Source organism: Siniperca chuatsi, linkage group LG20 (assembly GCF_020085105.1).
Source record: "Siniperca chuatsi isolate FFG_IHB_CAS linkage group LG20, ASM2008510v1, whole genome shotgun sequence".
Taxonomy (NCBI): Eukaryota; Metazoa; Chordata; class Actinopteri; order Centrarchiformes; family Sinipercidae; genus Siniperca; species Siniperca chuatsi.
In genome coordinates this window covers 15,905,351-15,920,568 of record NC_058061.1, presented here as the reverse complement: position 1 = coordinate 15,920,568, position 15,218 = coordinate 15,905,351, and the positions used below count along the sequence as shown (strand labels likewise).

Here is a 15,218-nt window from a genome sequence, read left to right as displayed (position 1 = left end):
GGGTAACAGAGCCACAAACCCCACAGACAAGCCCTCAGTGGATTAATCATTTAAAGAGGCAAAGTTAGTCAGTACCCAGGAGAGTTAAGATTGGTAACTTTTGCACAAGGACAGTTCAGCTGCTCTAACATAATGAGGACTATGTAGAAATCATTGACATAAAATGTTAAATTAGCGTATGTCCAGTGCAAATATATTACAATGTGAAAAAGAGTTAAAGCAACAAGCTTAATACTTTGAGAATGATACTTTGCCTGATACTTTGAATGATACTTTGAGATACTGTTATAGCGTCACAGACTTCTATAATTAATGCCGTTTAATTACTGCCAGGCAACCACAGCAGTTTTGCTTACCACTTCAATGAGCATGAGCTATTCAGAGTGGCCTCCCATTATGTTTAATGTACCCAAGTCCCACTGGAGTCTGGTCTGCTGGGCAATTCCTTGCACCTGGTCTAATATTAGACCTATACACACCAGTAGCTTACATTGTAACTGGCTCAATCTACATAATTCATCTAAAGTGTGATGCAATGACCAGTAATGGACAACTGAAAATACTGGTCCACAGTAAACACACCTTTTTCACAGGAGACATTGTGGCTTGTCATCGCAAGAAAAAGACATTAACGATGGCTCTGTTTCATTCCAGCAATAATAATAATAATTAAATGTGTTGCCACATTTAATACGTTCATTAGTTCTCTCATGTTATTATGTTAATTCAGTCAAAAAGGCTTCCTGTTGTGCCATGTAGCCCTTTTACAGCAGTGTCTGTCACAGCAGTAATGTCATCAAGGGTCTTTTAAGTTGACTACAGACATTTCAGACTGGTAACAAAGACAGACAAAGTCACCACTACTGGGTAGGTGAACAAAAGTGGATATGAAATGTATTTTGAACAAATTCACTGGCACACATTTGTCAGCATTACTGTAAATATGCCGGTATTTAGCTGCTGTTCCCATGATGTTAAAAAGCTGGAATATCATTGTTTCCAAAATGATAAAAACAGAATAATATGAGTTCCAAAATGTATTATACAGTAGAAATCACTTATCCCAGGTTCCAATACAGCAAGATTTCTGTTTTACCACAGAGTTTATTTCAGTCACCTGGACAACCAGGTGTAAACAGGTTCTTTATTACCTGGCTAGAGAAAAACAGCAGAGCTGCTGACTTAAGAAGCACCAACAGTGGTGGAAGAAGTACTCAGATCTTTTACTTAAATAAAAGCAGCAATACCACAGTGTAGAAATACTCTGTTAACATCAAAATATACTAAAGTACCAGAAGTAAAAGTACTCATTATGCAGTATGGCCAATTTCAGAAAGATGTATATTATATTATTGGATTAATGCATTAATGTTGCAGTTGGTAAAGGTGGAGCTAATTTTATTTTCTTTATGCAGTGCTGGGGGTCAATAAAGTCTTATCTTAACCTACAATAATCTGTCATAATTTATTTATTGATTATATTTTGTATTAATCTGAAACTGCAAAGTAACTTGTAACTAAAGTTATCAAATAAATGTAGTGGAGTAAAAAGTACAATTATCTCAAAATTGTACCGGTAAATGTAACTTGTAAACTTCTAAAACTAGTAGATGTACTTTCCACCACTGAGCTCTGATGATATAAGATGTTCATGGACACATTACATATGCTGCATATTCTGTAGGCAGGCCTATTTTTGCTTTGGTTGAAATCTGTCCCTGCACATGCAATGTTATTCAGACATGTATTTACATAGAGCCTTGGAATAGTGATAAGGTTAGTTCGTTTAGTTGTTAGGCTGGAATGGCCCCTTGAGTGGCCCCTGTGCTGATTATCAAAAATACATGTTATTACCCGGTACGGCCACTAAGTGGAGCCACAGAAAAACATGCTCAAACACGCAGAGACAAAGTGTAACCCGAGATATATGTCTAATAATATACAAATATTAAAATATTATTTTATTCTGGATTGAATGAAGAATCACCGTTACTATTATTACCCTTCACTCTGTATACAGTGACCCTTCTAGTAGGCTATATGTGTTAAAGGATATTCTTTGGAGCCACTGTGATATTTAGATAATAATTTATACCATCTTTTCACTTTAAAACATGCATTTAGTGAGCTCTTGTCTTCTGCTGTCAGTACTGTAGTGTGCGTTCAGCCATCTCCACTCAGCTACACTCACACGATGGCAGCAGCAGCTCACAATCTTCCACTAATTACATACCCGTGACCCGCCCTCATTCCCACCGACGGGACTTCCTCAGCTCTCCCATGTGTGTGGCAGTGATGGGGCACGACTGTCCTGTGTAGACTTTTTTCATTTCATTCCTCAACTTCACTGATTCAGCCTCTCTTATTTTAACCATGTTGCGGGTTGTAGTAGAATCGGCTAAGGGCCTGCCTAAAAAGAAAGTTGGAAATCCTGATCCAGTTACCTCTGTGATTTTTAAAGGTAAGTCTCATTTTAAGAGTTTGAGTTGTGTAATAGTCTGCGGGAAAAATCTCTTGTAGCCTAATATTTGGTCTTAAAGAAGTGGAAAAAGTGTCTTTGGAACAAAATGGTAAGTTTATAGTCACTCAATTGATTTTACTTTTATCTAGTATGACGTTACTATGGGCTTAATAGTTTTGCTATATATTTATATGGTAGCCCATGCAAAAACATTAAGTATGTGCTGTTCTTTAGTTTTCTTGTGCATTAACTTGAAGCACACAGTTCTTTCAGAATTTAGAAAGTTTAGGTTTAAGTATCAGTGTATTCCCTCTAAATGCAGTATGTTTAAAAACTTCAGCATAACTTGTATTGCACCAAGACTTTCCCAACATATCACAGCATTTTCAAGATGCAAAGGCAGCTGGGTAGGGACTGTGCTAGGACCTGTAGGATACAATATGTACACATGAGCTTAGAAGTAGGTTGTGATAAAGGGAGAAGACAAGTTAGAAATTGTAGGGAAATTAGACTTTAGCCACTGAATTAAAATGATATCAGACAGAATGGTATTTCCTCCTGAAGAGGAAATGATCCTTGCAGTCAGCCCTAGTTGCTCTCAGCTGTTTTCTTTGTACCCCTGCCATCATCATCACCCACAGGTGTGGCCGCTTCTCTCTCTTTTTTTTTTTTCCTTCTTCCCTTTAAAGGCAGAAACTGCAGCCCACTGACACTAACATCACTGTTGTCATAAAGCACGCAGAGCTATGCCACTTTAGATAAAAACCCTAATTCAGCAATAATTTTGTCAAAACAAATGGGTTAAATTAGTTTAGGTGTATTCTTGGGTTGGTTGACCTATGTGTGTCCTAATCTTGTGAAATCATGTACCATACAATATTTTCTTTGCAAAGAATAAACTGATGTTTCATTTTTAAATGAGTGTCAAATGGAGAGAGAAACTGCAAACATTATGCAATTAATATTCCCAAAAAATTATTTCACTTTCAGATGAGAAGAAGAAAACAAAATCGATTGACAGTGAGTTGAATCCTGTATGGAATGAGGTAAATCTCCATTACACTCACACACACACACACGGTCAAACATGCAGATATCCCCGCTTCACTCTTTTACTTAGATTCTTAACCAAAGATAGTTTAGATCAGCTGCTAAAGAAAACAGGAGTATTTGATTTATTACAAGATATCCCCACTTCCAAAACATGACTAGACATCACTTGGTAAATACTGTGAAAATCATCATATGACTGTCACAGTATGTACTGACTGACAGTGGACTAAGAGACTGATATAAATGATTGTTTTGGTGTTTGGTATCGTACCGGCTGGGTTGCCAAATCATTATTTAGCCAGGTTACATTCAATTAAAGGCTCTGCTCTCAGATAAGATTTTGCTTCTTCAGGACATAACAGCAGCTGAAGTACCGTATCTGATGGACTGTGTGTCCCTCATCTTGTCTTCCAGGTGCTTGAGTTTGATCTGAAGGGCACTGGACTGGACCCTAGCTCCTACATAGACGTGATTGTGAAAGACTATGAAACTATTGGCAAAGATAAGTAAGTGCAATACAGCGGCTGAGCTCACTTTTAGCATTGGCTTAATACTTTGTGCAACAGATGGATCAGTGACAGTGCCTCACCTTACTGAATCACAGTGCAAACTTCTTCTTGTCTGAACAAAGACCTTCTTGGAAAGAAATCTGTTTTATTCAGACAGCAGGTTAGCCAACAGTAACTGATTTGTGTGTGCGTCTCTGTCTTTTTCAGTTGTATGGGTGTCAGTTTTCTTAAAGTAAAGTTATTCTGATACAACACAGGCAGTCCATCATGAATCAGTCTCAGTCTGAAGAGCTTCTGAAGTACCATGGCTGCAAAATAGTTATTTGTATATGCCGAAGGCCACCACCCGCTGGTTAGGATACATATCATTATCAACACTGACACAGTAGTAGGCTACACAAGGAAAGGAAATAAAATATTTTCATAGTAACCCAGTGTGAATTATGTAGCTGTCTGTGTCTACCCCCACACACCCTGCCTGCCATGCTGAGACATGCTGTGCTGTGTGGGATGACTGGTCCTGATTGGGCAACAATGGATGGATGAATCGCTGTTTGTCTTCTCGCTCTCTCTGGGATTTGTGTGTCTTAAAGGAGACCACTTTATGTGACAGTTACTTGCCAAACTACATTGTAGCGATGTAATTGCAGTACACCATACAGCATGTATGAACTGCTTTATTACTGTGTGAGGAAGAGGTTCTGTCATGCAAAATGTTTCTAAGTTGCTCCAAAACAGCTCATGGTTGCTACTTCTGAACAAAGCCAGAATCACATATGGGACCAATTTAGAACAACCACAAAGAATGTTCCCTCGACCTCACTAATTATTGCGATCAAAGTTTTGTCTATGGTAAGAAAACAAAGCACATGAAAGTGTATCGGTCTTAATAATTTATGTCAAACACACCATATATGTATTTTTTTTCCCCCTGCTCAAATACTTTACCTAGTAAAAGTTTCCCCAGTGCACGGGACGGTCATAAACTGAGAAAAGAGCTTTTCAAATGTGTGTTTCAAACACGTGACTCCATGTTAAATTGAGTAAAGTTTTCCACTGGGCTTGCCCGTCTGACACACTCCCTAAAGATCTACACAGTGGGAGCAGAAAAGGACTTCTCTCTTTTCTCTGTTTTCCAGCTGCTGTTATGGGTAATCCCTGTCGTCCTGGCAACAAGAGTGAACCAAAGAAGCAGTCGGCCTGTTCTTAACTAATTAATTATATTTTAGGAAAGAATAAGAAGATTGTAGGATAAAGTTCCCCTGTGTAAATAGAAGCAGTCTTTATCATAAGATTTGAGAATCAAACTCTGCCTATAGTGCGTTTCATGAGTTTTAATCAGAGACAAAATGTCTAATTTCCTTACTTATTATTTGGATGTGAAATGACACATAATTGAGGTTTGATTTCCATCTGCCTCAATTTCAATCTTTTTTTTTTAGACATTATTTGAAGAAGGAAAGCCATTATGCATACAGTACATGTTCTCAAAGTATTTCAGACAGATCAAAACAAGTCTCCAGCCATGGTAGCAGCTCTGTGAGGATGTACTTAAGCACGGCTGTGCTTTTGAGCTAAATGCTAATGTCAGCATGCTAACAATGCCAATGTTGACATACTGAGGTTTAGCAGGTAATAGTTAGTGAGCTAGCATGCTAACATTTGTTAATTAGCACTTAACGCCAAGTAGAGCTGAAGGTGATGTGAATGTCATTAGTTTTACAGGAATTTAGTCAGTAACCTCATGGTGGCATAGTTGTTGAGATATTTCAGTCTAGACCAAAGTGGTGGACTGCCCGGCAGACCGACATTGCCATCCCTAAAGCCACGCCGCTAGCATGGCTAAAAATTAAAAAGTATCAAGACAGGCAAATTAGTAAAACTAGTTCATGGTTAAAAATGAATCAAAAAGTCTTCTCCTGCTTTGCACTTGCTTTGCTTGCTTTTACAGAGCTTTTTTTTTATCCTACTAATAAAAATAAGAAGGGCCTCTAGGCCAATCCTAATTTAAGGGCTGGAGTCTTTTAGAAGTCATTGCTTGCAACACATTTGTAATGGTAAAATGTGCGGATGGTGAAAACGAGGGTAAAATTCTTCACAGGATATGGCTGGAAAAAATTTTCATCAGAATCTCAATGTATTGTTTAATTTCCTGTCTTAAGAAACACAGTCAGACATCAGTCGGTCTGTCCAAATAGTTCACCTGCCTTGTTTATGAAAAATATTTCAGCCTTGCAGTGCTGAAAACTGTTGATCAATATGAGGCAACAGCAATGATCAGGGAACTGGGATAGCAGATTTTCACACCCTAGTCACAGATCTGAGATAAGCTGTATGATCACACTCACCTACCCTAACAGACGGAGGGTGTTAACTTTTTGAACTGAAGCTCAGCCAAGGACATTCAACTGCTTGTGTTGAAAGTCACTTCTTCCCCCTCATGGATACAGTAAGTGATCATAATTATTTGGCTTAGATGTGAGAAATTCATCATACCAGGACATGTGGAAAGGCCGGAAAGTTAAACTTGTTTATGTTTGACTGCACATCTGGTCGCAAGAAGCACTGCTGTCTGTTGTTCCACTGGCTATTGAAGGCTTTTACATCCTGAAAAAGGGGGAAAAACTGTATCTACATCCAGTAATAACTCCATACACATCATGTCACCCTGTCTGTGTGTGATTGTTTGGACGTGGGGACTTAATCAGCTGAGTTGGGATGTGACTCACCAGGGCTTGACAATGGTCTAACAGTGTGTTTTGATTATTCCACTGTGTGTTTACATAGAAAACAATGAGAGTCAAAGCACATCTTCCATATTCTGTTTGAAATATATACACTACTGGGCTGTAGTAACTGTCCTATAACTTTTGGAACATGTTCAAGCTAGTGTCACTACTAGTCAGGGTTTGATACCATACTATATGACTTAATCTCTTTCATATTTGAATGCCCTTATCAGAATGCAGTCAAGCTGGACACAGAGGAGTCTAACCAACCTTTTTGAATAGTTTGGCAGAAGCAGTTTTGTACAACTCCCATGTCATTTTATAGGACAGAGAAGGATGTCATATCCTACGTGAAGCCACTCTTTAAATAAGTCCAAATTCTGTTAACATTATTGTTGAGAAGCCATTGGAAAACTACACATAAGCATTGTTGGTCACCCAGTCAGTTTTGAGGCTACATACCAAGTTTATAGAGTCACTGACTCCTTGGACAATCCCCATGTCAGCCTCCTTCCTGATGTAGAGCACTGAGCGCTGACAAAACAACAACACTCCGTCCTTTCTCCTCCCAATGAAACTCTGCCCAATTATTTGTGTAGGGGCCATAAAGCGTTGATAACCTGATATGCAGCTGTTTAATAATGAAGTCTGAGTAATTGTACATTGGATTATTTATTTTTATCTTACTCTGTTCTACTTCAGTGGAGTGCAGCATAATTGTATGGTATTTAGTATATTTAAAGTGAACTTTTTAAATATTTATACTGAAATCTTACATGTCAGATGCTTTGCTGCTCAGTATTAAGACAAGATCATACAAATATGATCTAATGCTTCGATGTATGCTTTCAGTATTTACTTTGTCCTTGAAGATTCCTTTTTATAGAAGTCAAGGTTAAATTACTTGATGTAAATTCAGTCAGCTTCTCACAGCACAGCAGTTGTCTTATTCCTTGCAATTTTCTTTGACATTTTCCATTCAGGCCAAGTAAAAGTTAGCATAACAGAAAACAAACACAATTTTGAATATTTGGGTCCAGTTTAAAGCTTTCATAGCTGGCCAGTCTTGGATGTATATGATTCTGAGCCTTCAGTGGTGCCATTGGATAGGGTCCGTAGTGAGTAAATGAGTTTCTGTCTCTGGAAAATTCCTTATTAATAATAATACTCAGTCCTCCCAAGAGTCTTGGGGAGGATTGTTTAAGCTTTGCCAAAGACTGATACAATTTACCTGATGTACTGCATTCCATTAGCTACATTGTGTTACTTTAGACACAATACAGTGAACAGTATTTTATTCAGCCAAACATACACTGAGTTGCCACTTTATTAGGTACACCTATCAAAAAACTAATGCAGTCCAATGCAACAGTCCTGCAATAAATCCAACCTCCATGAAGGTTACAGTTTTGTTGAGGTGTTGATTCAACTGTATGATGATTTGGGGGGCTACAGTTTGTGGTGCTGTTGAACTGCATTGCATTACACAGTGAGGTGTTTCTGTTATTTAGCCTGGCTACATTGATATAAATGGGGTGGACAAAATAAAATGACCATGCAGTTGAATCAACACCTCTAAAACTGTCAGAAACTGAACATTATACAGAAACTGACCCTCGCGAAGGTAGGAGTTATTATTGCAGGACTGTTGTATTAGACATCTTTTTTACTGAGGTGTACCTGATAAACTGGACACTTGAATGTATATGTTTCAAATATCTGGGCTTGTAATGGTTCAGTGGCAACATTTGAGATCTGTAAAATTATTATATTCTTCTCAGAGCTAATTGTGTGTTGCTTTCATATCTACTTATAACTGCATGAGCATAAACAAGCCACTCATTAAGCTGTGTAGTTTTTGGCTGCACACCAAGACAGACACAACAGTCAAACACACGCAATAACAAACTGCTTTGGCACAATTTTCCAACAACACTGCATGAAAAGACCGCTGAAGATACAGTCATATGTGTATAACAAAATAGTCCAGTATTAATGTTAGTCAGATTTCACATATACACACATTTAGTTTAATTTAATTTTACCCTTGAAATATCTAAGAAGGCGTTAACAGTGGAATGTGACACACAGCTCTCATAGCAACACTATTTCAACTTTATTTGTATCAATGTTAATGATTATTTTATTTCTCAGGAAATGTTCATAAACAGAACGTTTGACTCATTCACAAATGACTTCCTGGAAAAACTGCTATAATTTACTCAGTGTATGATACAGACAGTCAGGGTCATATTTATGTTATCAGGAAGTTCCTTTAATTTTCAGCCAAGGTTGATGAGAAGCCAATATATGAATAGCAAATTTTAATTGAACTTTTCAGGTTTACCGTATTGTTATTTTACCACTGGAAAAATAGTAGCTGGTCTAGTTTGAACACCTCCAAAATCCTACCGGTGGTTCTGTTGTTCATGGCTTTAAATAACCTTCAAATGGAAAGAAATGAAAGAATTAATTTCAGTTGTCTTTGCAGAAAGTCGCAGATGATCTAAACACACTGGGAATCACTTGCTGCTAGCTCCTGTACGGTGTTGACTGTATGCTGGCTCATCGGGTGCGTTTGTTTGTCTGAGCAGGCAGGGTTTGTTAGCTCTGGGTGGTGACCTTCTATATTCCCCTTTAGTAAATGTGACTGCACTGAGCACACATACAGCATTTTATTTCTGTGTGGTCTCTAACTTGATTACTGTTGTGTTGGCTGACTAGAATAGCGGCCTGAGTTTTGCCCTATGAAATCAGGAAATCGGTGCAGAATTGTCACCAAGCAAATTCTCCCTAGCCCCATGTTATACACCTATACAATTAGAGTATCAATACAAAATTATTTCTGTATTAAATCTTTTCCTGCTGTGTTTTTTCCTAACAGATTCATTGGGTCAACAAAAATCTCTTTGCGAGACCTTTCCTCAGGTCAAGTGAAATCACTACCATCCAGAAATGTTCCTTTGGTCAATGAAAGTGGACAGAATATTGGAGTAAGTTTTTTTTCTTTTATAAATTAAGAAATATAAACAACAGGAAGACTATCTTCCTTAAATAGACATACAGTAAATGAAGTAATAGACCAGCCAATCATTTCCTTCCAGGCTACAATCAACCTTGTGATTGGCTACAATCCTCCAGCCAATGCTGTACCAAACCCCAATGACCCTCAAGCAGGAGATGCCACAGTGGATGCTGGTATGTTTATGGAATTCTTAATAATGCAGTGCAGTAAAGATTGATTAGAGGCATGGCAGGTGTTTGACCCCTGATCATCTTGTTTTTCTGCTGATTAGGTGGTGGTGGTGGTGGTGCTGAGGAGGGTAATGAGACTCTACCAGATGGGGGCCAAAATAGCTTTGTAGGCGTCCCCTCGTCCCCTGGTCAGTCTGGTCAACTCCGCCAGCAGATGGCCAGGGCACAAAATCGCCACCGACTAGTCAATAAACCCCAGGACTTCCAGGTCAGTTTGATAGTGTTTTTGCTAAAGAGCTACATGGTTATCAACAAAGACCAACAGCTACTGCATCATTCTCCAATTACTGTCTGCACAGTGATTCAGCTACTTGTCTTAATAGCAAGTAGCTGAATAACCTGACAATGGATGCTTGTGGTTGAGGATGATGATCTCCATTCCTGTCATTACAAAATATGTACTGCAGGTTGCCTTTGATAGGCTACTTCCATGCTTTGTAATCCTTAGATATGTTTGAAATGGTCTGTTTGAAAATCCAGCGATAAGAGAACAATCAGCAAAAAGTGAAACAAGTTTTGTTATTACTTTTAGGATAAAGAACTATTACCCACCTTTTTTAAGATTTTTTCTCTTAAATAAAAATTTAGGTTAGGTTTAGGTGGCCACAACAGTTATTACCTCCGCCAAGAAGCATATGTTTTCGGTGTTGTTTGTTTGTTAGTTTCTAGCTAGGCTAAGTTTGCTCAGGTTATGTATCTTTAAATAAACGGAGGTGCTCTTGGTTAGAATCAGATGCTCTCATAATAATACTGTCATCATTTATATACATTCATCCACACTGATACTGTGTGTTATTCAGATTCGTGTCCGGATCATTGAGGCCCGTCAGTTGTCTGGCAACAACATCAAACCAGTGGTGAAGGTTAATGTGTGTGAAGAGACCCACAGGACAAGGATCAAGAGGGGAAACAACCCCTTCTTTGATGAGGTACTCTTACTTAAGTCTTTCACAGAGAGACAATAGTTGAAACAGATTTGAAATGGAATAAAAATGAGTTCCTTTTGATTCTATTGATCGCACTTAAAATAATTTGACATGGTTTAGGGCTAAGCCATCCAAAACTTCAAGGTTGTGTCCAATTTTAATGTTTTCATTTTGTTTATCGTCATCAAAACTTTATAATCTTTTTGTATTTTCGCAGATGTTCTTCTACAATGTCCACATGCTACCATCGGATCTGTTTGATAAGCACATCAGCTTCCGGGTCAGTGCACATATGTCGATTTTGAGGTCCTGGCCTCTGTCAATATGTATAAATATATAAACCGGGAATTGTTGCACTCTCTTCTGCAGATTTATGATTCCTTTTCACTGAGGGCTGACAGTCTCATGGGAGAATTCAAGGTACCTGGTTTCATTTCATCTTCACACAATTAATTTGTAAAAGTGTGTTTAATGAGTCTGGCTGATCTGTTTTTGTTCTCTTACACAGCTGGATGTTGGTTATGTTTATGATGAACCAGGTAAGCTTGTCACAAACCACAGATTTGTTTGTCATTTACATTTGTTCAGAGGATGCTGTGGATATGCTGTGTTATCATAGTGTTATTTTGAGTTGACTTTTTAGTTGTATAATTGATTCTATTAAGAATAGGTGTTTCTGTAATGTGATAAATATGGTTAACATGACACTTCTTTTTTTCCATTTATTGAGTGACGATAATAATGATGATGATAATTATTTTTTTTTTATTAACAATAGGTCACATGACTACTTGTATGTGAATGGTGTCGCTCGTAGTGATGAACCCACAGACAATTACAGGCTCTACTGAGCTTTTTAGCTTCTTTCAGCTCGTTGTTTTGGTTTTCCAACCTGCAACTTAACTGTTAACTAAAAGCTCTAAAAAAACACTGTACACTACCTGCCCAGTACCAAACGGCCGACAGACACAGTTAGCGACCAGCTTGTGCTAGTGTAATGGAGCATTTAAGCTAGCAGCTATAAAGTCAGATATTTTCTTAAGTCTGTGGAGACAAAAGCAGAGCTACAAGAGAGTAAATAATGAATTTACATTTGCCAGGTGGCCAGAAACACGACTCCAAATGTTGTTCCCTATCTGCTGGATGTGTAAATAAGCAACTGTTAGCTAACATCTTCACCATATCAACTTAAAGATAATATATCAGTGTTGATTGTTTTATGCTGCACGGAAGTGGACAAAAAAAATCAATTATTGCATGGTTAAGTAAGATTAGACAAAAACACTGCCCAAAAATCACTTTTGTTCTTCCACTACATAAACAATAGTTAGCTTAGCAAAATTACTAGAGAATTAAAAGGTAATTTTCTTTTCACCATTTCTGGGTTTTACTATATTCTTATTTCTCGTTTCTAACATTAATTTTTAAAACTTGGTTTGAATTTTACTTTCTTAGAATGACTTTGAGAAGGAATAATAAGCAAAAAGAATTCAGGCACTGTGTGCACACAAGCACAATTATGAAGTGCTTTTCACTTTACCTGTACATTCTACCTGATGGTGCTGTCTGTATTAATGAACTCTGTCTTTTATGTGTGTGTGTGTGTGTGTGTGTGTGTGTGTGTGTGTGTGTCCTATTGCAGCCCACTGTGTCATGAGGAAGTGGCTCCTGATGAATGACCCAGATGACTCCAGCTCTGGGGCTAAAGGCTACCTCAAAGTCAGCCTCTTCGTAGTGGGGACTGGAGATGAGCCTCCGGTACGACTGACAGACTACAGCTTTCAGATAAATTTCATTAGCGCTGGTTACTTCCTCTTTCCTCATGTAAATATGGTGGCTATGCCCCTCACTCTATCTCTCATGATCTCTTTTCTGTTCTGTCTGTCTACTGTAGTTGGAGAAAAGGGAGTCAAATGATGATCAGGATGACATAGAGAGTAATCTGCTGCTGCCAGCTGGTGTGACACTGCGATGGGCCACCCTATCACTGAAGGTGTTCAGGGCTGAGGACATTCCTCAGAGTAAGACAAGCTTTAGTAATTATTTTATATTTGTAATAAATTGAATGGTCATGTAACTCACACAACACATAAAAAAAGTTGAAAGTAAGTTGAATTTTATGGCGGTCAAAACTGATAAAAACAAGAGTATGTTACCATACTGTTAAATAAATTATGATTTAATTAATTATTTCAATGTTTTCTCATTTCAGTGGATGATGCATTCGTCCAGACCATGAAAGAACTTTTTGGAGGAGATGAAAACAAAAAGAACCTGGTGGATCCCTTCTTAGAGGCTTCCTTCGCTGGCAGAAAGGTTCCTGATCATTTCTCTTTTTGGCCCCAGTGTTGAGTGTTAAGCATGCTGGTATGACACTGTTGTGTAATAGAAGGAAAGCTGAGCAAAAGTGTTGTTTTTTCTGTCTCTTCAGCTGTGTACTAAGATCGTTGAGAAGAATGCAAACCCGGAGTGGAACCAAGTACTGAACCTCCAAGTAAAGGTAAGAGGTCCTAAGGATGCAAAGCTGTATTCTGACCTGACATAAAAGTATAAGTTTTTCAATCTCCCTTTTTTTAACCTGTTTCTTTTGTTTTCTGTAGTTCCCTTCTATGTGTGAGTGTGTCAAACTGACAGTCTTTGATTGGTAAGTCAAACAAGATTGTACTGTATATTTAAGAGATCCGGGGTTGAGAAATATTGTGTACCACAATATTTCTGCAGTGTGGTCAGCTGTGCTGTGCGGTGTTTCCATGTCCTATCACCAACCACATGAAAATAACTTAGCAGCCTGTGACTCAGGCTGTGCAGGCCCCTCCCTTCCCCTCAGCAACATGCTCTGGCACCATCTCTCAGCTAATTTTTTTTATTATTGAGCAAACAAACAGTCCGATAACTCAGGTCCAGGAAGGCTGAAGGGAAATAAGTGCAAGAGGAAAGGTTAGAAAAACTGTGTGCCTCAGAAGGTGTTGAAATCGCTCTCTCGAGATCTGAGAGCCAATGGATGCATTGTTGAGAGACATTGTTTTTCTATTCCATGTACTTCCTTCATAGAGGCAGTGAAAAAGCAGAGCATAACAATGCACCTACATTGTGAAATTTGCATGTTATTTAACAGTTAATGGAGTCAGTCCTATGTGTGCATGCAGTGAGAGTCTAAAGGTGTCGTGTTTGTGATTGCAGGGATCGTTTGACAAGAAATGATGCTATTGGCACCACATATCTGAACTTGGCCAAGATAGCCTCCTCTGGTGGAGAGATAGAAGGTATTACTTTTTGATTTTTGTTTAGTTTAAATAAAAAATAATTCAATTTTGGCTGGAAATATAGTGCCTGGATCTTTTGTGAAAATCCCAGTACAGAAGTTCATAGCCTTTACATTTCACCTAGATCTAAGATAGTTGTTGTTGTATTACTGTGTGAAAAGCATACATTTTACAATTGAATTGTCCTTTTTCTAGAGGAACATGCGAGAAAGGGGGATATACCATCATATGAAGGTTCCACTGTGCTCTTTGTTGCTCTGTGTTGCATGAGTTGTAACGCATTAAGCATGTTGTGCATGCTAAGTCCAATTCTGTGTGTACACATTGCTAATAAAGCTGTGCTATGCTCTGTTTTGACATTAGTATTAGGATTTAAATGTTTAACCGTTTTGTTGCCGTAGTGCCTGCCACTCGCTTATCCAGCATTCACTGTTTACACCGCAATCTGTCAATCACCACCGCCTTAAATACAGCAACACTGACATACTAACATTAAAGCTTGGCTTAGCTTTACTTGAGCCTAATCATGAAAAAGTTAAGTCTATTTCCATCTATCCACAGCTAACACAGGGTCGTCTGAGGTGGGTTTCCTGCCTGTCTTTGGGCCCTGCTATGTCAACCTGTACGGCAGCCCCAGAGAGTTCACCGGCCTGCCAGACCCATATGAGGATCTCAATTATGGCAAGGTAGTAGTGAAGACTAGATTTTTTTTTTTTTTTTTTTTTTTAAACAATTTGAATCTTTCTCTTCATATCTGTCCCTGTCTTACATCCCCTTTATTGGTTTTTCAACATTTTTTATCAATGTGTTGTGTTTGCAGGGAGAAGGAGTGGCGTACAGGGGCAGGATCCTGGTTGAGCTATCCACTAAGCTAGAGGGCAAAGCGGACAAAACAGTAGACAGTATCCACAGTGATGACATCTTGGTGGTGCAGGTATTGTGACTATTTATACACTGAGTAATACCCGACGTGTGTGGTTCAGTTTAACAGCAGTGTGGTTTCACTTGTCCAAGATTCGGGA

General features: G+C 38.4%; 1 protein-coding gene across 5 annotated transcripts in view; it reads left to right on the top strand.

Annotated features, from left to right (window-relative positions):
• The first annotated feature begins 2,193 nt into the window (after positions 1-2,193).
• The window catches only part of LOC122868112 (myoferlin-like), a 28,402-nt gene continuing 15,377 nt past the window's right edge, over positions 2,194-15,218 (top strand). For 2 of the 5 annotated variants that reach the window (XM_044179745.1, XM_044179744.1), the window contains exons 1-19: positions 2,195-2,461; positions 3,452-3,507; positions 3,929-4,020; positions 9,637-9,745; positions 9,857-9,950; positions 10,049-10,215; positions 10,808-10,936; positions 11,151-11,213; positions 11,303-11,353; positions 11,442-11,472; positions 12,576-12,691; positions 12,828-12,954; positions 13,146-13,249; positions 13,365-13,433; positions 13,534-13,577; positions 14,114-14,196; positions 14,392-14,430; positions 14,758-14,882; positions 15,017-15,130. In XM_044179745.1, the coding sequence (XP_044035680.1) occupies positions 2,374-2,461; positions 3,452-3,507; positions 3,929-4,020; positions 9,637-9,745; positions 9,857-9,950; positions 10,049-10,215; positions 10,808-10,936; positions 11,151-11,213; positions 11,303-11,353; positions 11,442-11,472; positions 12,576-12,691; positions 12,828-12,954; positions 13,146-13,249; positions 13,365-13,433; positions 13,534-13,577; positions 14,114-14,196; positions 14,392-14,430; positions 14,758-14,882; positions 15,017-15,130 (1,701 nt within the window). In that variant the 5' untranslated portion in view covers positions 2,195-2,373. Of the gene's footprint in view, positions 2,462-3,451; positions 3,508-3,928; positions 4,021-9,636; positions 9,746-9,856; positions 9,951-10,048; positions 10,216-10,807; positions 10,937-11,150; positions 11,214-11,302; positions 11,354-11,441; positions 11,473-12,575; positions 12,692-12,827; positions 12,955-13,145; positions 13,250-13,364; positions 13,434-13,533; positions 13,578-14,113; positions 14,197-14,391; positions 14,431-14,757; positions 14,883-15,016; positions 15,131-15,218 lie in introns of all 5 variants that reach the window. The other 3 variants (XM_044179746.1, XM_044179743.1, XM_044179740.1) reach the window with 2 other exon arrangements.